Here is a 21038-nt window from a genome sequence, read left to right on the forward strand (position 1 = left end):
TAATTTATTTGTTGTTTTTATTATTTACTTCTGTCTTCTGATTTTCCAATGTACATTTTTCGTAACTGAATCTGACTTATTTATATAACGAACTTCTTTTCTTTTTTCCCCAATGGTTTATAACCAGTCACATCACTCTTCATATTTAAATTACTCTTCTCTGTAAGTTTCATTTTTTCCATTTTTAATTTTTTTTTTTTTTTTTACCCAACGTGGGAAGTTTTCCCCTTTACCTTTCCGCCCCGTCTTAACTCCCACGTCAGACTTCTCCAGCCTCCCGTTCCAGCCCAGTGACCTCTGACCTCTCTCTCTCTCTCTCTCTCTCTCTCTCTCTCTCTCTCTCTCTCTCTCTCTCTCTCTCTCTCTCTCTCTCATCTCGTAGAAGGTGTATAACAGTTCAGCTTCCGCCGTGACGTCACTACGTTATGATGGCCATCTTATTGGTGAGACGTTCATTTTCTGATTTGATGGTTTTTTGGTCTTTGATTGTCCTTCGTTGATGTGTAGAATTATACCAGCGGTGTTATTTATAAGCACTTTGTGGTTTTACGTTTGTGTTTTGCCAAATCATCCTTTCATCTTTCAGTTTTGATATAGGGATTTACTCTCCCGCGTTGAAAATTGGCGTTTGTTTTTGTGGGGTTTGAGTGCTCTTAATTTAATTTTTAAAGTCATCCGGGGCCTTTGAAAAGAAATGTTAAATTTTATAAAATGACTGTTGAGCCAACTCTGCTCTGGGGATGATAGGTGTGGATGCTGAATGCGAAGAAAAATGGTAGGTGTGAAGATGAATGTGGTATGTAACAGACGTGGAGTCATAGTGGGCATGAAATGCTGATACCCCAAAGTCGGTCCAAAGCTTAGCATCGGACGAAAGATGGGTCAGAGAATATTCACTTGTTGTGGTGAAGTGGAGTGAACGGGGAATGCAAGATTGGCGAAAATTGCATATAATCTTTTTTGGAAGTTTTGGGAAGATGAGGAAAGTGAGTAAAGCGAATCTATAATATTGAGAGAAGAATATTAGAACTATGTAATGGAAGGGTATTAGGTTTCAGAAAGCTCGACAGGAAATGCACGGTGTGGGTGAGTGGCGCAATGTGTGTGGTGGGTATCGAGATTGTGAAAGTCTTAGCACAAGTGGTTCGTACTTGATTCATCTATTGAAGAATGAAAGCGACAGTGAAACCTTATTCTTCTTGTGATTGATAGGGTGTGGAGATAGGCTAATCTGAATTCGAAACAAGGCCATTAATCTTTGTTTTAAGATTTGAGGGGGGATGATAATTCATGAAACATCTCCTAACCACGATTAAATCTCTCAACATCTCAGCGTCTCATTAAAACAAATGATCGAAGCATTCCACCACACACAATGAGAACGGAAGCTGCAACACCCGAGGAGGGAAGCAGTTTCTTTCGGATTTTCCTCTTACGAGTAATTTGTCATTTTCCCAGATGACAAATGACGTCACGTCTAGAGGCCCATGGTAGCTATCCTTCCTCCCCGGTCTCGGATCGTGCAATATATCTCGGGCGAATGTATGAGACAGGCAGAAATACAACCGTTTCGGTCATGAGTCATGGCATATAAGTTGTGGGGGGGTGTTTTTTATGACAAGAAAACACCACTGCGAATTTTTCTTCTTGGAGTGGAAGTTAGAACGTCAAGAGTTGTTTGCAGCGCTAAGAAAACATAATGGACGTATATATATACACACAATATATATGTCCACATGTCCGGTCGTTCTACGGATATCACGCGATGAGGACTGTCAGCCCTGGAAAGCTTGTAACTTTTCCTGAATATCTCCGCTAGATACGGTCCAGTTTAAGTGAGATCCTGTTATTAATGCACAGAACGATCGTGTAAGTGATAAATATATATATATATATATATATATATATATATATATATATATATATATATATATATATATATATATATATATATATATATATATATATATATATATATATATATATATATATATATATTTATATATATATATATATATATATATATAAATTTATAATATTCATCAAATTCATCTTCACAGAAGCTCATTAACTACCACAGTCAGGGTGTAATCGACACCCGTCGAGGAGCGTTTGACTCCAGTCCATACTATTCAGAGTTAACCTCGCATATCGCCTTTCCACTTAAAAGTCAATCACGTAATCTACCTTGTCGTAATTGAAGAGCACTTGGAAACAAGTGGTTTATCGATTTATAGATTATTGTGGTGTCCTGGAATATCGGTTTCGTGATTTCTCGATGGGAAAAGTAGAGGTTTCTCGTTTTTACTTATGAAGAGGAAGCTTGATGTTTGTCTAGACAATGTGCGTTTGCATGGAAATATGCATTTTCATGTATTTGTGTATTTACATATGGAGTTGAGCATAAATAGAAATTATGGACGCGTGTGTAAATCTAGCTCCGTTGGCTTATGTTAATATTTTGATTCGTGTTTGATAACTTTTAATTTTTTAAACAAACTCGTTTGAATATACAATCATTATACTGCTGTTTTTTTTTTTTTTAGATTCGATTGCTTGTAATTTTGCTTGTGTGTTTATTTGCTTGTCTCTTTAAACTTCTAAGTTTAAAATATCTCTTGGAACGCGCAGAGTTGTAAAGGAACAGTCAATTATTTATGTTAATTACACCCATACAAAATGTCTCACTCAGTGAAATATACTGAGGATTCTCCAAGAGAGAGAGAGAGAGAGAGAGAGAGAGAGAGAGAGAGAGAGAGAGAGCATGCACATGTGAATTTTTTGTACCATCGTGAGCTTCCTGTACCTCCGACCTCCAAATTACCACTTTGACCCCCTCTTCTCACCCACCCCCTTTCCCCACCCTCCATCTCCCCTGACTCGCACACCTCCTCGTCCCCCTGGTCCCAAGGAGACTGGTTGGTCCCATCCCCTTTCATGCTTTGGTGTGCTCATGATCGGTAAATCAAACACCTTCCTTGGGCGAGTTTGACTCCTTCGGGATCTCGTATCCTCTTGGACAAAAGTCCCGCCCGACCGAATTGAGGAATCTTTTCTGTCCTGAAGGTTTTCTTGGGAAGGAACTTAGGCCCTCTTCGTTTAATTTACTCTGTTTTATTTACTCTTTATTTACTCTTTTTCCAGCTGTATATTTCGTTTAATTCATTATATGAGGCTATCAGTCGAGAAACATGCCAAGCGCCATCCTGGGTCAAAGTGTTTTTTAATTTATTATATTTTAAAAATGGCGCTTGGCAGGTTTCTCGACTGAAAAGCTCATATGATTTAATATAATCTTTTGCTTTCCTTTTTCTGATTTCTTGGTTTACAGGAATTGACTGTTTTTCCAGACTTTATCTGTTAATTCTTTCCCATTTGGTGGTCTTTCTCATCCCGTCACCACTAATTTTTACACGAGTTTGAAATTATATATTTCCACCATCTTACTTTCTGGTAGTCTTGGGTGGGTGTTTACAAAGAATAACAATTAAACAACTTAATTTTTTTTATTTTCAATTTTTAATTAGTTGGACGCCTATACTGTACAATCCCATCAGCTTCTATGATATTTAAATCTCATGACAGTAACGTTCATATATATATATATATATATATATATATATATATATATATATATATATATATATATATATATATATATATATATATATAATATATATCAGTATATATTTATATATTATATATATATATATATATATATATATATATATATATATATATATATATATATGAATGTCTGTATGTGTGTATATATATATTATGTATTCACGCATGTGTATAGAAATATGTATACATTGAATGGATATCTCCACAATGCAGACTTTGGCACATAGAATTCCCAGCAATGTCATGTAAAGAAACGACTTCTCTCTCTCTCTCTCTCTCTCTCTCTCTCTCTCTCTCTCTCTCTCTCTCTCTCTCTCTCTGTCAGAGGATCGTGTCCTTGAACCTTGCTTTAACAAAAAAAAAAAATCCTTCCCAACTGGGTGGGTGTTTGATATATTTAAAGTCGACGTTTAGGGGAGGCTCCTGAACGTCGAGGAGAGAGAGAGAGAGAGAGAGAGAGAGAGAGAGAGAGAGAGAGAGAGAGAGAGAGAGAGAGAGAGAGAGAGAGAGAGAGAGAATGCAGAACCACTTTTACTTGGGATGTTATTTTTATGCATTTAAATCGTGGTTTTGTTAGCCAAACCATGCGTAGAAGCTGAAATGTTTTGGAAATAAGTCACTGAAGCCTTTGGAGAGAGAGAGAGAGAGAGAGAGAGAGAGAGAGAGAGAGAGAGAGAGAGAGAGAGAGAGAGAGAGCAGAACCACTTTTCCTTGGGATGTTATTTTTATGCATTTAAATTGTGCTTTTGTAAGCCAAACCATGTGTCGAAAGTGAAATGGCTTGGAAATGAGTCACTGTCGCCTTTGGAAAATGCTGCCTGACCCCTCCTGGCATATTCATGATTGGTGCGGACATAAATTCCATGGTAGCAACGTAGCAACGCCCGCAAAAAAAAAAAAAAAAAAAGCAACAGAGCAATCGTGACTGGTGAGTTGGTTATCAAGACGAGGTCTCACGATTCCCCGATCATCTGGACACACCTTCCTTTTGGTTTGGTCGGATGCCCTCTGCTTCAGAACAACAGCAGACGCGGTTGCTTCTTCTTCGAGAATGTCCTTTGCCCTACGGAATGGTGGCCATGTTTCTTTTCCTCCGTAGGGGAGTACGTCAGTGCACCTCACGGGGTGCACTGTATGCATTTAAGGTTCTTTGCGGCGTCCCTTCGGCCCCTAGCTGCAACCCCTTTCGTTCCTTTTACTTTCTTCCGTTTTGCTGTCCACCTTCTCCTAATATTTGTTTCATAGTGCAACTGCTTTGAGGTTTTCTCCTGTTACACCTTTCCAACCATTTTACTGTCAATTTCCCTTTCAGCGGTGAATGACCTCATAGGTCGCAGCCTTTAGCCTGAACTCTGTATTCCATTCCATGTTTCCCTCTGTACTCGAAATGTAGTTCGTCGTGAAATTATTCGTTCTCAAAAACAAATTCAGATGAGATGATATTGAGGTGCAAAGCAAGTTATTAGGCCTAAGGGCATGCTTGTTTTTCTTCCTCCCCACATTTCACAAGCCTGTAAGATATATATATATATATATATATATATATATATATATATATATATATATATATATATATATATATATATATATATATAGAGCATATTCGTAATATGATTGTCTAAATACCATCACCTTATTAGTCATTTATATAAATATGTATAAATACAGTATATATGACGTATATACATAGATACATACATACACATACATACATACATACATACTTACATACCTAGTACATACACACATTCATGGGACCACACCACACCAAGTCGAAGCTGCATCGAAAGTATTGACGTTATGAATGAAAATGAAATGAGCGCTTGTAACCCGGACGCACATTTCCAAAACGCCCCTCTTCCTCCATTTTCCGGTTGATGTGCGCATAAAGGACTTATTAAAAGCAATTCCATTCGCTAATATGGCGTGTCTCAGCCTCATCCCCGATTATCGAAATTCCCGCTGATCCGATTCTCTAGCGATTGCGACAACAACTCCAAAGAATGAGACCGTAGGCAAATTCATTGAGTGACTCGCCGACAAGGCCTTATACGCTCGCCGTAAGCGACGGGTTTGAATGGCGTTTGTAAATGAGCTCTTCATTAAACCCCGCCATATTCCTTTGTAGCACAGACACAGAACACCTCCAGTTGTATCTACTGTGTAAAGGAGTGTACTTTCTTCTTGTTTGATTGAAACGGGTTGGCAATTGAGGAATACTTTATTCCGGGGTCATTCCTCTCGATCATGCTGAAGTTGGGAAGATTAAAAAATACTTTGATTTAAAATTGAATGATCTTTATCTATCCCAGGGTTCTGTCTTTGAAATTGAAATATATTTATCCCAGCTCTCTCTCTCTCTCTCTCTCTCTCTCTCTCCATGTAAATTTAGTGGTTTTTATAAATAAAATGATTGACTTTTATTCATGTGAAAAGGCTACATTATCTCAAAATTGCAATTTTTCTGTCATAAGAAAACTCTCTCTCTCTCTCTCTCTCTCTCTCTCTCTCTCTCTCTGTCATAGCCATCAGGTAACGCATTGGGCACATGTTCATCTGGACATAATTCTGCCAGCCAAATCGGACGAAGGACGGAACGTTGATCCCTTGTTAGATGCCAGAGTATACACATTCCGTCAGTCGGGATTTGGACCGTCCTTTGTGGGCCCTATTTCGTTTCATTAGCAAACTCGGCAAAATGATTTGATTCAATAACGAGTTTATGTTACGGGGGACTCGGGCCGTGTAATGTGACGGCGCGGAGGAGGAGAGTATCATTGGTTGCCAGGGGAACCGACAACAACGTGTTTGGGACGCGAATTTTGGTCCGCTTCGCGTGTGTTCGATGTGTGCCTTTTATATATATATATATATTATATATATATATATATATACTATTATATAGATATTTTCTTTCATTTATAATACGTATTTTCTTTCATTCAAAAACGTGCATTATTGATTGAATTCTAGAAATTTAGTATTTTTATTCCACATTGCTCTCAGGCAATTAAACAACTCCATTAGATTAAGAACAGTTGGATTACCTCCACGTAGTCTCATTGTTATAATCAGAATAATAAAGGTTAAGCCTATATAACAGCTCAGTCCTTTTTTATTATCAAAAATAAAACAGTAATCTCTCATCTTCAGAGCCTTTTTTTTTTTTTTTTTTTTTTTTATCCTGAAGGCAATTAGCGCGCGCTGCTCAGAAGTTTCCTGGTGTCCGATAACTACCAAATTTATACCGGAACGGGAAATTGGACGTGGGCCAACCGTGCATCCTCCATACTCGCTTAAAAAAAAAAAGTTCACCTTTCTCAAGATTGGACGTCGACTCGTGAGCGTTTGATATGCGCGCGCATGCGTATCCAGACGCTCGCTTACCTTTCAGTGTATCTCACGGAACGTTAAGCTGTTAAGCTGTAGTAAGCGAGTCAGTTATTGTTAAATGAGTTTAAGCCTCGTCTCTCCTCTCTCTCTCTCTCTCTCTCTCTCTCTCTCTCTCTCTGTCAAGATTCATTTCACTCGGTCGATCATGTGTAACCGTATTGCACAAATGACCATCACCTTCGCAAACAGTTGCATCTCTCTCTCTCTCTCTCTCTCTCTCTCTCTCTCTCTCTCAGCAATCATCATCTTGACCACCACCCTGCATCCGGCAAAAGAACTTCATCAAGGGAATCATATAATGGACATGCAGAAGAGATATCGCTTACGAGAGGAAAATCAGTGTTGTATATCACTCTCTTCCTGTCTCTCTCTCTCTCTCCCTCCTCAGACCTCATTTCCTCAGGGAGTTCCTCAACCCCTTGTTTCGTCTCTTCGGAGTTTCTTATCGTCCTGCCCCTCGTGAAAAGAGAGGAAATTCAAGAAGCCTTAGCGGTGATTATTGGCTGTTTCCTCGGGGGCGGCGCGTACCGTCACATAAGAGGTTTCTTTGGGTGTTAATCATTAGGTTGCCTAAGGGAAGGCATATTTATTTGCGAAATGTTAATAATAATAATAATAATAATAATAATAATAATAATAATAATAATAATAATAATATTGGTTGTAGTAGTAATATTATTTGATGCCAGTAGTCCCATTATTATTATTATTATTATTATTATTATTATTATTATTATTATTATTATTATTACATGAAAATAAAAATCGTTATAGTAGTGTTAATGGTAATATTATTTATTGCCAATTGCCTCTCATTATTATTATTATTATTATTATTATTATTATTATTATTATTATTATTATTATTATTATTATTATTATTATTATTATTATTATTATTAGATTATTAGAAGAAGAAGAAGAAGAAGAAGACAAACCTCTATCCAAGCGATATTGCCAGCTTATTAACATTATTATACCTCTTATCCTTGATAACGACGATTAGGCCTTAGGCCTAAGGCCTAACAAGCCGAAAGTGAAAATAGCGAATGACAAAAAAGGAGAAAAGAAATCTCCCCTACATCCTTCTCCCTGTGGGGTGCCGTTGCAGAGAATTCCTTTGTTGAGTATTTCGTAAGTATGGAAGGTGAACGCTTATTCTTTAAACTAGTCGGGATGACGTATAGTTCGATTATTTTATGGAAGGTGAACGCTTGATTTTTAATAATAATAATAATAATAATAATAATAATAATAATAATAATAATAATAATAAAATTCTTTATGTGAGACAATACAATGCGCGCAATCTAGATACACGATTCAATGATAAAAATGATAGCCGCCGCCCTCTCTCTCTCTCTCTCTCTCTCTCTCTCTCTCTCTCTCTCTCTCTCTCTCTCTCTCTCTCTCTCTCTCTCTCTCCTTAGGTTGACAGGCCGCTTCCTCTGGAGCCTTCTGGGACCCCCAGTTACTGTCTGCATAAAAATCCCTAATGCAGATTTGTGTTGGGATAAAGGGCTTAAGTAGTTGGATTTATTTCGGTAATCCACCCGAGAGGTGTTTGAGAGGATTTACTTTTATTGAGACATAAAATGCCTGTGTGTGTGTGTGTGTGTGTGTGTGCGCGCATGCGTGTCTCCTCCGTTATACGGTGTCGACCTTGCCAGAGATTTATGTTCCGTCGACTTTTAAATCCAATTTTCTGTTTAATGTTAATCCCGTGAGGTATTTATCATGTGATTTTTTTGGGGGGTTATGATTGCTTGTATTTATTTAGTTTTATTCCAATTTTCGGTTTTGGATATTTAACATTTTAATTATAGTTTTACAGTAACTAAACTAAACACATAGAATATAACAAATAATGTTTCAGTGGTGTCGATATTAATACAATGTCGACACCATTGAAACATTATTTTTTATATTCTATGTGTTTAGTTTAGTGACTGTCTTGATCATTAGTGTTTTTTTTTATTGTTTTAAAATTATCATAGAAATTTTTCCATAATTTACTAAATTGTGTTTTGTCTCGTATCCCTGAGGTTCCTGCTGTGTATTCCGGAATATTGTCTTCCCAGTTTGAATATGCTTTATTTGGAATCTCTTCCATACATACATACATCATATACACATACTGTATATATACATATATGTATATATATATATATATATATATATATATATATATATATATATATATATATATATATATATATATATAAATTATTGATACATTGATCAAAAAGTAAGATGTAATTTGTTTTTTTCTGTGCTTTTAAAAATTTAACCTATCTCTCTCTCTCTCTCTCTCTCTCTCTCTCTCTCTCTCTCTCTCTCTCTCTGTGTGTGTGTGTGTGTGTGTGTAAGACGAAACTTCCCTCTTCCCCCTTTACACTCTATTAATTTCTTTTCCCTTCTTCCTCTTCCTCTTCCATAAAGTCAGATGCGAGGTAATGTGGTGTTAATTACTTGTCACCGGAGACGAGCAGGAAAGACGCGCCGTAGACTCTACCTGACAGGTAAATGAGACGCGTATCGTACCGGTAGTAAATTAGGAAGAACTCCCGAATGAAACTTTGATTTTCGGTCGCTGATTTCAGTCGGTTTTATTTTGACGTTTGGAGCCAGGACACTTCAAATTATTGTAACTCATAGGTGAAAATATTTCGCTTTTATTTTCCACTCTCTGAATTGAACCGTTTTAGTTATTCGATGGTAAAATGGGTTTTGTATTTGTATACCATCTTTTTTTTTTTTTTTTTTTGTCCATATCAGGCTAACGCAATTTATAGTAGTGCGACAGTGCACCTCATGCGGTGCACTGTAGGCATTACTTAAGGTTCTCTGCAACTGCGAGGTTTTCCTCCTGTTACACCATTCAAACCTTTTACAGTTAATTCCCGTTTCAGCGCTGAATGACCCCATAGGTCCCAGTGATTGGCCTTTGGGCTAAATTCTGTAATCAGTTCAATTCAATTTAATGCGATTTATCAATCTGTTTTTTTTTATTTTTTTTATAATTGTTTATAGTGTTGCGATTATTGTAATTTCTGGATATTCATTTAGTATTCAGGGTGCCGTGTCAAGAGGTAAACACTTCATGTTAAACATTGGATAGATACGTGACAGAATCATTATTTTTAATAAGGATTGGGAAGATTTAACGTTACAAGTGAATTTCATTTTGATAATGAAGCCTCTCTCTCTCTCTCTCTCTCTCTCTCTCTCTCTCTCTCTCTCTCTCTCTCTCTCTCTCTCACACACACACACACACACACACACACTCTCTCTCTTTCTGATAACTGCGAGCTAGCGATGAATCGCTCTCAAATAGAAGCTAACTTTCCTCTGAGGCTATATATTATAAAGAAATTTATTTTTAATTCAGGTACACAAAGCTTTTGAAGAAAAAGTCGCGAAGACGTATAGAAACTTACAGATGAAAAATGAACGGTTGTAGAAAGAGCAAAATGAGAGATTACGTGATATAATGGCAATATTTTTTTTTCTTTTTAGAAGGCTGACAGGACCTGCAACTGAATGCCCTTATCCTGTGTAGCAGGTCTCAGCAGAGAGAGAGAGAGAGAGAGAGAGAGAGAGATGGGAAATACAGGAGCAAGAATTGTATCATTTTTTTATATAATTTACAGGTCACGAGACTAGTTTGGTAAATCGGTAAACCACTTACGGAAGTATATGAGATAAAACTAAATATATTAGAAAAGAAATAACAGTAAATACGACCAAGTAAAAATAAAAAAAAAACAAAAGACATCACTACAGGTCTAAACACCGGATGAAGAACGGCTCGAGAAAACAGCGCAACAGTAAATGTCAAACGGATGTCGGGAGTTGTTGCAGTTTGAACTCCGAGGAAGCGGAACAATGCGTCTTCAGTCGTTTACCATAATTGCTAACTGACGGAGGCGCTGAAGGAAGGAGAGGGATCTGCTCGTGTCTCTGACCTCTCTTGCTTTCGGAAATAGGTCTCTCGTCTTCATGATGTATGGATGTATGCTTTCTCTCTCTCTCTCTCTCTCTCTCTCTCTCTCTCTCTCTCTCTCTCTGTGTGTGTGTGTGCATGGATGCACAAATTATGTAAATCACAAAGACCTCTCACTCTCTCTCTCTCTCTCTCTCTCTCTCTCTCTCTCTCTCTCTCTCTCTCTCTCTGTGTGTGTGTGTGTGTGTGCATGTGTGCAAATTATGTAAATCACAAAGATCGCAACGTTCCTTTTTACCTCCACAATCTCTCTCTCTCTCTCTCTCTCTCTCTCTCTCTCTCTCTCTCTCTCTCTCTCTCACACACACACACACACAAAACCATTTCCATTCTCTCTCTCTCTCTCTCTCTCTCTCTCTCTCTCTCTCTCTCTCTCTCTCTCTACACAAACCATTTCCATCCTGAAGACCGCGACATTCCTGCAGACGGGACGATATGGATCCAACTTTAATAATTAAAAGTCTTTTGTAAACAAAGCCGCTCCGAAAACAAACGAAGAGAAAAATGAAACATCTAAATTATGAATATTTTAATTGCCACATCTCTGGCGGGGTAGATGTTTACTCATGACCCAATTGGCTTCTCGAAAATTTCCAGCGATTGTCTTGCGTCGTGATTATACGAGAACGGATGAAAATTCCTTTGAGCAGAGATCCAGGGAGTTGGAAATGTTCGTTGTAGCTTTAATTAATTTCTTTAGTTTATCCTCACTTGTTTTTTATTCATTGTTGTGCATGTGGCTTTTCAAGGTCATATCTTATAGCATTTTCTATACTAAACTGAACTTATGCATGTGGCTTTTCAAGTACATATCTTATAGCATTTTCTATACTAAACTGAAAACTTATGCGTGTGGATTTTCAAATACATATCTTATAGCATCACATCAACATTTCAAGGTAAAGAATGTTGGTATGGGCAGTCTGACTGCTTGGTTCTTGATGCGCTTCTTACCTGCCATTTGAAAGAGAAAAAATGAAGGTTTCCACTGCTAGGAAGCTCCCTGGTATCGTGTGAATCAATATCGTAATAAACTATAAGAATGAGAAGTTACTTCAGTAATATGAAAGGCTATGATAACTGTCTATATAAACCTGCTTCTTGAGGTTAGTTACTGAATAGCTTATTATTATTATTATTATTATTATTATTATTATTATTATTATTATTATTATTATTATTATTATTATTATTATTAAGATAAACCGTATTCACATGAAACCAGCCCACCAAAGGGGCCATTTGACTTGAAATTCTTAAGCTTCCAAGGAATATTATGGTGTTCATTTGCAAGAAGAAACAGAAGGTTATGGGAAATACAGAAAAAAGAGATAGGTTATCAGAATTTAAGAAAATAAATTAACAAATTAATAAATAAATAGATAGGACTGTAAGTAAATTATTAAAATACGAGGAGAACTGGTTGTATGTGTGTGTGTGTGTGTGTGTGTGTGTGTGTGTGTGTGTGTGTGTGTGTGTGTGTGTGTGTGTGTGTGTGTGTGTGTGTGTATTCATTCATTCTCTCACAAAAAAAAAAATTGCTACCGAGGTCTTTTAAATACGGTGATATTTCTCCGAATTAAATATTCGGATTAACGAAGCCAAAAATGAAAAACGAATTTAAAAAAAATGAGAATCGGTATATCTGCTTCATCCTATAGAGACGTTTCTTCTGACCTAATGGCCCTGGGGTGAAAAAAGAGTTGACGTAGGCCTACCGGGCGCTGTCCAAATTACACTCATAGGCCCACAATTACTGTCAAGAGGATGAAGAAGACGAAAGTCCCAAGGGCCTTTGATTACTTATTCATTGATAATGACCGCTAATTACGTCCTCCGAGGGAGTTTGTTTGTGAATTACACGTGTAATTTTCTCGTAGGAACTCTCCTCAAATTTTTGGGTTGGGCCGTTGTCGTAGTCTGATCTTTTTCCTTGATGGTATTTGTACTTTTATTGGTTAATGTCTGTTATTATCGATTAGGTTGCTCAGAGGGGATTTGAAGTTATTTTTTTGTTATTTGTTTGTGTGATGTTTATATATATATATATATATATATATATATATATATATATATATATATATATATATATATATATATATATATATACATATGTATATATATGTACATATATATATATACACACACAAACACACACATATATACATACATACATACATATATATACTACATAGCGTACATACGTAGGTATATATGTTTGAATGAAATATCTATAAACAATTCCTACATACTTAATGCTGACGATATACGGAGTAGCGTTTTTGTGTGGCTGAAGGAAAGAGAAACTGATTCCACGCGACATGTTCACCCAGTCTAGTAGATAAGCAAACAAAAAAAAAAAAAAAAAAGCAAATCCTTCCTCCGTCCAACGACCAGTGGCTGACGAAGGAACACGCCAAAGTCGGATCGTCCCGTCGGATGAGAAAGTTGTCAAAAGTCCAAACTAGCGTGATGAACCCGGCCCGGGGATCTTCGTCAAATGTCCCTTTAATGAGCATTGATTGATTTTGATCCGTAATCTTTTATGTCGTCGCCGCCATCCACGTTTCTCTCTCTCTCTCTCTCTCTCTCTCTCTCTCTCTCTCTCTCTCTCATCTCCATTTTTTTTTTTGTTTATCTGAGAATACCAGGTGTTTTGGTGTCTTTGTTTTCTCTCTCTCTCTCTCTCTCTCTCTCTCTCTCTCTCTCTCTCTCTCTCTCTCTCTCTCTCTCTCTCAAGCAATTGGGGAGAATCGTTGCCTCGTCTTGGGTGAAATTCATTCCTTGCATATCAGATGTTGGTATCTTGGCTCCATTTCTATTGTTAATAGATTGTGTTTAAGTATATACTATTACGCGCGAGCACCGCACACACACACACATACGTATAAAATCGATGTGTGAATTTATGTCCGTGCGCGCGTGTTTATAAACAGACTGATTATATTCATCGAGGACGGGTTTAGCTCTTTATAATAGGACATTGTTCCCATTTTTACCGATTGACCAGGCACTATTGAGGTAATTGGTGATATGAGAAATTTGTATTTTCCATTTTACCCGAATGAGAATATAATTGCAATATGCATGCATTTATGTATGTCACACAAAAAAAAAAAAAAATTCCAACCTGTGTTTTTTCAATGTACCCTTGAGGGGCATTTTTGGAAAGGGAAATAGTCTCTTTTTTTATTGTTTAGAGTATATAAATAATTTGATTTTATTCTTTACTTTATATTTAGTTTCCTGATCGTTTTTAGCGTACAATTAGTTTGTTACAATTTTTTTTTACCTAATATTCAGATTAATTTTATTTTTCATGAATTACGTTTAAATTGCTGAAAACTGTCTCATTTCTGCTACGTTTAAGTATATAAATAATTTGCTTTTTATTTTATATTTTATGTTTAATTTCCTGATCGTTTTTACATTTAGTTAGTTGCTATATTTTTTTTACATTATATTCAAAGTAATTATAGTCTTTACGAATTACTCTTAAATTCATTTTTCACTGCACATTCATGTAAATACTTTTTATGATGCGGTTAAAGCAAAACAATATCTGTACATGAATTATATTCTTCACATTTATTCATCTCCTCCTCTTCACCCTCTCATTACGCGAACGTCATTTTGTGTATCTAATTTCTCAACATCTTTTACATCTTGATCTTATTACATATAATAAGTTGATCGATGTACCTGGAGAGCCCTTGATGGAACAAAGGACTTTCTTGTACCCTCAGGTCCCTCTCCGAAATAAATTACGTATCTCGAGCAATCGCAAGGGGCTGCTTCGGCCATTGGACCCAAATGGCACCTCACTCAAATACCTTTAGGGGCTAAAAGAGATTTTAGTCGGTTATGTTTTATTTGTAATTTTTTTTTTGCTTTTTTAAGGCTCGACAGTTTATCGTACTCATCATCTTCTTTTGGTCTCGTTTTGTTTTATTACTTTTTTTTCCAGTCTTCTTTTCGTTAAATCGTTATTGTCATTCGTTTGATCCTCTTTTACTTACCTTGTTTTCGTTTCTCGTCTTTTAAATGTATTATTTCCCCCTCCTATTTTTTATTCATTTCCCTTTTGTGTTTTAGGCTTCGTTTTTTATATTTTTTACTCGCACTCTTGAACATACTTTGTACCCTTTAATTTTTTTATTTATTTTTTATGTCCATTCTCGAACCTCCCCAGTTTAAAATTCCTTCTCTACACTTCAGGCTCACTGCGACCAGTTACCGGGCATTGAATTCATTTATTGTTTTATTGTTATGTTCCTTTTCAAACTCCTACCTCATTTTCCGTTTCTACGTCCCCCGCATTTCGTCTTAATTGATTGTTTCTTCTTTCGCATCATCCTCTTATGTCGGATAAATTCCATTACCCCTCCATTGCAATCAGCTTAATTCCTCGTTTCCCTCTCCCCCATTCGGTTCTCGTTGTACTTCGTCCCTTCATCATCATGCTAATTCTCTGTTTCTTCTTTCATCACGCCTTCAAATCACTGCATTCATATATCTTTCATTTTCGCCCTACCTTCATCACCACTTTCATAACTCCTATCTACTTTCTTTTCCTTCATCATCAAATTTGTAGGATATTTAGTTAATCTCTTCCTTCGTCATCATTTATCTATTCCTTCGTCATTCCCCCTAATTCCTTCTCTCTTCCACTGCCAATCCCCTTCCATCCCATCTCCCCGTCTCGGAGCCGCCACGCCACCGTCGCTGTCCGTAATGGGGTACAAGTGGGGATTGGGTAGCCAGGCCCAATGGCCTTTCTTAGACCATGGCCAGGCCAGTGGGCATTTGCCCCAGATGGGCTCCTCCAGTTATGTACGTCAACCCCACGATGCCCCGTGGTCACACAAATTTGATGGAGGCGATAATGATGATTGGATATGATGTGTAACCGGGGTAAAGCGTGGCTGTAGGTTTCTACGGTTTCGGTTCTTCAAGTTAATGGAGCTCTCTCTCTCTCTCTCTCTCTCTCTCTCTCTCTCTCTCTCTCTCTCTCTCTCTCTCTCTCTCTGTCGTTCAGTATTTAGTGGTTTAATGTATTTTTGAAGTTCACTTTTTTTGCTGACCTTCCTGCCTTATTGAGGTTCTGTTATTCTTGGTGTCGTTAGCTTTCTAGTTCAGTTTTAGACAAATTCTCCACGTCTGTGTGTATTTCCATGCTTTCGTTAGGTTGTACAGGTATGTGTATGTATATCATATACACACAAAAGAGGGAGTGTGTATTTACAAAAGATATCCCCTTTTATTTTAGCTGAATACTCTCGTATTGGTTCAAATAAATATATGCATTATGCTTACATGACTTTAGCTATCTCTGTTAACTCTTAATCATACTTTTGCTCGTTGTATACGTTCCAGTATTCATTATAAAGAACACATGAAATATAGACATTCCGAAAAATTAATGGCAAGACCTCACGAAGGAGCTCTCGTCTCACAGATTCATCTGTGCGAACTTTATTGAAGCTCATCTTCATCATTTTGTCTGGAGGCTATAATTTTGTGTCATTATTACCTCACATCCCAGAGAGTTGGTCCATCATGTAGAGTGATATCAGTTTCATTTTTATTTCATTCTTTTTTACGGTGATGCGATATTTACTCATTGTAGCGTAGCAGCGAATTGCTCACGGCTATTTTGGTAGTGGGTTCTCAGGTATATGAGTTAACGACGGATGTAGTTGATGCGTCATTTTTGAGGACTGATTCATGTACATTGTATATTTAGATACATACATACATAGATGCTTGTTTACTAATAAATGACTACCATAAACATTTAACATTGTTATATCATACTCTTATACCGCCATGAATTATAATGTGTTATCAAATCAAAACAGGACCATTTTCAGCGTTTTGGGTTTTGCTGAATTGTTTTTATCACGGTGAAAGATTTTTTTTTTTTTTCATTTTTTGTCTGAAGTAAATGCTTAACCGCCCACACGCAGTGTCAGCGTCAACACACACAATAGCGTGTACATTAAAGGCTACAGTAACCTGTGTTTCGTGCATCTGGGAGAAGACAAGAGAATAAAAGGAAATGAGAAGAAAGAATAAAAGAAAATGATGAAGACAACATATACATGGCTGAGGTCACCTTTTCACAAAGCAAATTAAAAAAAAAAAAAAAGGGAGAAATGCCGCCGATATGACAGACTATTATGCACCCCATGTCAGGGCAGTCACGATCTACAGACGTTTAAAGAGAGAGAGAAAATCATTTCCCTTCCCATGAGGCTGCATCCTGTCCTGCAGCCATGGTGGTTGCGGCGCCAGAGAGCGTAAATAAATCAATCCTGTCCTGCAGTAAGCGCTTAGTGGGGTCGAGGCCAAATATTCGCCAGAGTTCTGATCATGGGAAGTTCAGAGTATTATGCGGGTATTTTCTCGCCAGTAATGGAGTCTCTCTCTCTCTCTCTCTCTCTCTCTCTCTCTCTCTCTCTCTCTCTCTCTCTCTCTCTCTCATAGCACCGGGCGGAAAATTTCGGAGGCGAATACTGCGCCGTCAGCGAAAAATAACTTCGCAATATATTATGTGACAATACGCAGTCAGAAGTGTGATATCGGAGCAATATTCCTGAGCGTTGTGCATTGGGCGTTGTAATAGTCCTATTTATATGCAGTTCCCGCTGAAAGCCGCGGACTTGGATATGCTGGAGTGTTTTCCGGTCCGTTCATTTGTATGCGCGTGTACTTTATAAAGAATTGTTTGCGGGGTCTTTTTAAACATACTGGATAGTAAAACGTGATGTTTTTTTATGGTGTACTTGCTTTGCACGTTTATTGTTTTCATGGATTGTGGGTAGTAAATATTATCAGTTTAAGTTACATCCACTCGTTTAAAATCGTACTGGATGCCAAGTTGGTATTTTGCGATGTGGTGTGGAACTCGGCAGAACCTGAAAGTTGGAGAGGAGGAGGAGGAGGAGGAGGAGGAGGAGGAGGAGGAAAAGATACAACAGCCGATTAGATCACGATTGCCTTCCAGCAATTAAGATGATAAGTCGTGCATAGTTGACATGTTATTACTCCCAGAACTTGACGTGGCTTTAACACTGCAGGGATGTACAGCCCCTCTTCTTTCTCCGATTGGTCGGATGGGAAAGTGAGGATTCGGATGAGAGAGAGAGAGAGAGAGAGAGAGAGAGAGAGAGAGAGAGAGAGAGAGAGAGAGAGAGAGAGAGAGAGTTCAGTAACAGGAAGGTTGAGTGAGAACAGAGGAACGTACTAATACACTGTTTTAAGCACTGAAAGGCACAGACCTCGGAGAATATACAGTTAGTTAGATTACAAAAGCCTTTTAAAATTCATAAAACCATGTTAATTTATTCATTGTCAGTATTAAGTTACATTATTTACTTGAAGTTTGTTGTAATGAAATAGGATTAGAATAACACTTACAATATAATTCGATGATTCGAACCTTTGAAATCATCTATTACGTGAATTACGATTTAAACATATTTAAATGATTCGAATCTTTTCAAGACCCTGTATTACGTGAATAAATGAAACCTTCGGTTCTTGAACGAAACATACAAACGCTCATAATGTAAAGGTCTGTTGCAGGTAGGTATAATTAATCCCAACGCATTTGACCGTTCAGTGGCGTTGCCTCAGGCGGTGCTATTACAGGCGTTACCTGCTATAATACATCTAATATATATATACATATATATATACATACATTCATACATACATACAGTATATATATATATATGTATGTATGTATGTGTATATAGTCGGATGTATGGATAGGAAGAACAGTCAGCTCATCATTGACAAACTTATTAATAGCTGCGCTTCGGGATCACCCATATCCCATCTTTTCTGGCTAAAAAGATACAAAAAACACTAATTAAAACTTAAAACAGAGTTTACAAAATTAAAATGCTTTAAAGACTGAAAATGACAATGACAAAATAAGGAATAGAATACCTTCTGTGTGTGTGTATATATATATATATATATATATATATATATATATATATATATATATATATAAATGTATATATATATATATATATATATATATATATATATATATATATATATATATATATATATATAATGTACTGTATGTTTGGTATGTTTGTGTTTTCATGTATTTAGAGATGTATGTTTGTTCATGTACATATTGTGCGTTTGTGCAGCTTATGCCCAATATCATCCTATGTTTGAAATACCTTCCAACAGATAAGAAATGAAAACTTAAAATTTCATGTGTCAGTTTTGTACTGCACAATGAAGCCATTTGGCACAATTGCAGAAACAGACACAAAATTACCATCTATGTACCATTAATATTCATCGTATCGCATCAGCTACCCACAGAAATAACATGAGTTTCTCTTTCTCTTTCTCGACAGACGGCTTGAACGAAGTGACGGCCGAGATGAATTTGCAAGTGAGGCTGGTGACCGAGGCGATGCTCTTCAACTCCGTTACCGTCCGCATCGCCGACATGACGCAGGAGGCGTTTCTGTCTCCCCTCCTATCTTACTTCGTGGACGGGCTGGCCGCAATCATTCCCTGTCCCCGGGAGAACATTTTCATCTTTAACATTCAGGTTGGTTGGTGCTTCGCCTTCGGCGGGAGCGTTTTTGTAAGAGGTTTTCATTTTAGTATAAATAAGATTTTTAAAAAATAAATAGTGCAATCAGGGCGTCAACGACCATGGTTTTTGCGACGCCTGTTTGTAGTTTTGAATCGAGGATATATTCATCTTTAACATTCAGTTTGGTCGGTGCTTCGTCCTCGGCAGGAGCGTTTTTTTTTTAATAAGAGGTTTTCATTTTAGTAAAAGTAAGTTTTTGTTAATAAACAGCGCATTCAGGCCGTCAACGACCGTAGTTTTTGTGACGCCTGTTTGTAGTTTTGAATCAATCAGTCACTAAATCCAGGAAAGAAGTATAATGTCAATGTATTTTTATATATGTGAATGGTTAGGTCCCCAGTGAACGAGTTGATAGCTACCATGACGTCAGTACAAGAAATATCTTTTTTTACGATACATTGCGTTAGGATGATCCTAAATATGAGATTTTCTGTTAATAAATTCTACTGGAAATATTCCTAAGTGAACCAGATTAGTTAAACGCAAGTTATAAAAAGTCAAAAAATGAAAAGTAAGAAAAGATCAGAGAGACATGGAACTGTCTTAATAGTTGTAGACAAGCATCTTTCAGTCTGAAAGTTGTAGACCCGTATTTTGAATAAGATAGGAAAGTAGCCTATGTATTAAGCGAGGATGTGAAAATAGAAACATTTGTCATTGCAATTATTTTTCTAACATTAAAGATTTCAGTTATCACATAAACCTTCTTAACGGTTAAATCGTAAACTTTAGAAGATTTTTAATAGTAAAAACGATTTCACTGGGCTTGATCTTTTTCGTATATATAAAAGTGTTTCTCTGAACATATTGTTCTAAGGTAAGAACTCTTCCCATTCCTATCTTTTGTAACAAAGTTTATTATTATTATTATTATTATTATTATTATTATTATTATTATTATTATTATTATTATTATTATGCCATCGTACGTAACTAACAGTAAAGTAGCGTCTAAAAGCATAGACGTTTTTTCGGAGGTGGAGCGAGCCATATTCAATGACCAAAATAAACGTTCGAGAATCTTAAAGGCAAACGTTCCCTTTCCGCCGAGAAGGACTCGAGGCAAATCTCATTAGATATGGAAAGTAAATGCATTCAGCCTCCTCGAGGCCGGGGCCTACCTCTCTGCTGCGTAGGTTTTCTTTTTTTTCTCTCTCTCTTTTAGCATCTTTACGGATCCCAGAATTGTAGAATATTCAAAGTAGTCCAGTCGTCAGATGGAAATAATGTTTTAATTTCTGGAAAGGGAAGTTTCCGAAAGTAGAACATTTTTTTTTTTCCTAATGTCGACTTCTTCAACGATAATGGCTAAATTATATAATTTTCTCGGTAGGAAATTTGAATATTTCGTCAAGTTATTTAATTTAGTATTCT

The 21038-nt window shown here is 36.8% G+C and overlaps 1 protein-coding gene across 2 annotated transcripts in view; it reads left to right on the top strand.

Moving 5' to 3' along the window:
• stan (Protocadherin-like wing polarity protein stan) overlaps positions 1-21038 on the top strand; it is a 519872-nt gene that overhangs the window by 473310 nt on the left and 25524 nt on the right. For both annotated transcript variants that reach the window (XM_067086095.1, XM_067086096.1), the window contains exon 3: positions 19417-19616. In XM_067086095.1, the coding sequence (XP_066942196.1) occupies positions 19417-19616 (200 nt within the window). The remainder of the gene's footprint in view (positions 1-19416; positions 19617-21038) is intronic.

Source organism: Macrobrachium rosenbergii, chromosome 42 (genome assembly GCF_040412425.1).
Source record: "Macrobrachium rosenbergii isolate ZJJX-2024 chromosome 42, ASM4041242v1, whole genome shotgun sequence".
Classification (NCBI taxonomy): Eukaryota; Metazoa; Arthropoda; class Malacostraca; order Decapoda; family Palaemonidae; genus Macrobrachium; species Macrobrachium rosenbergii.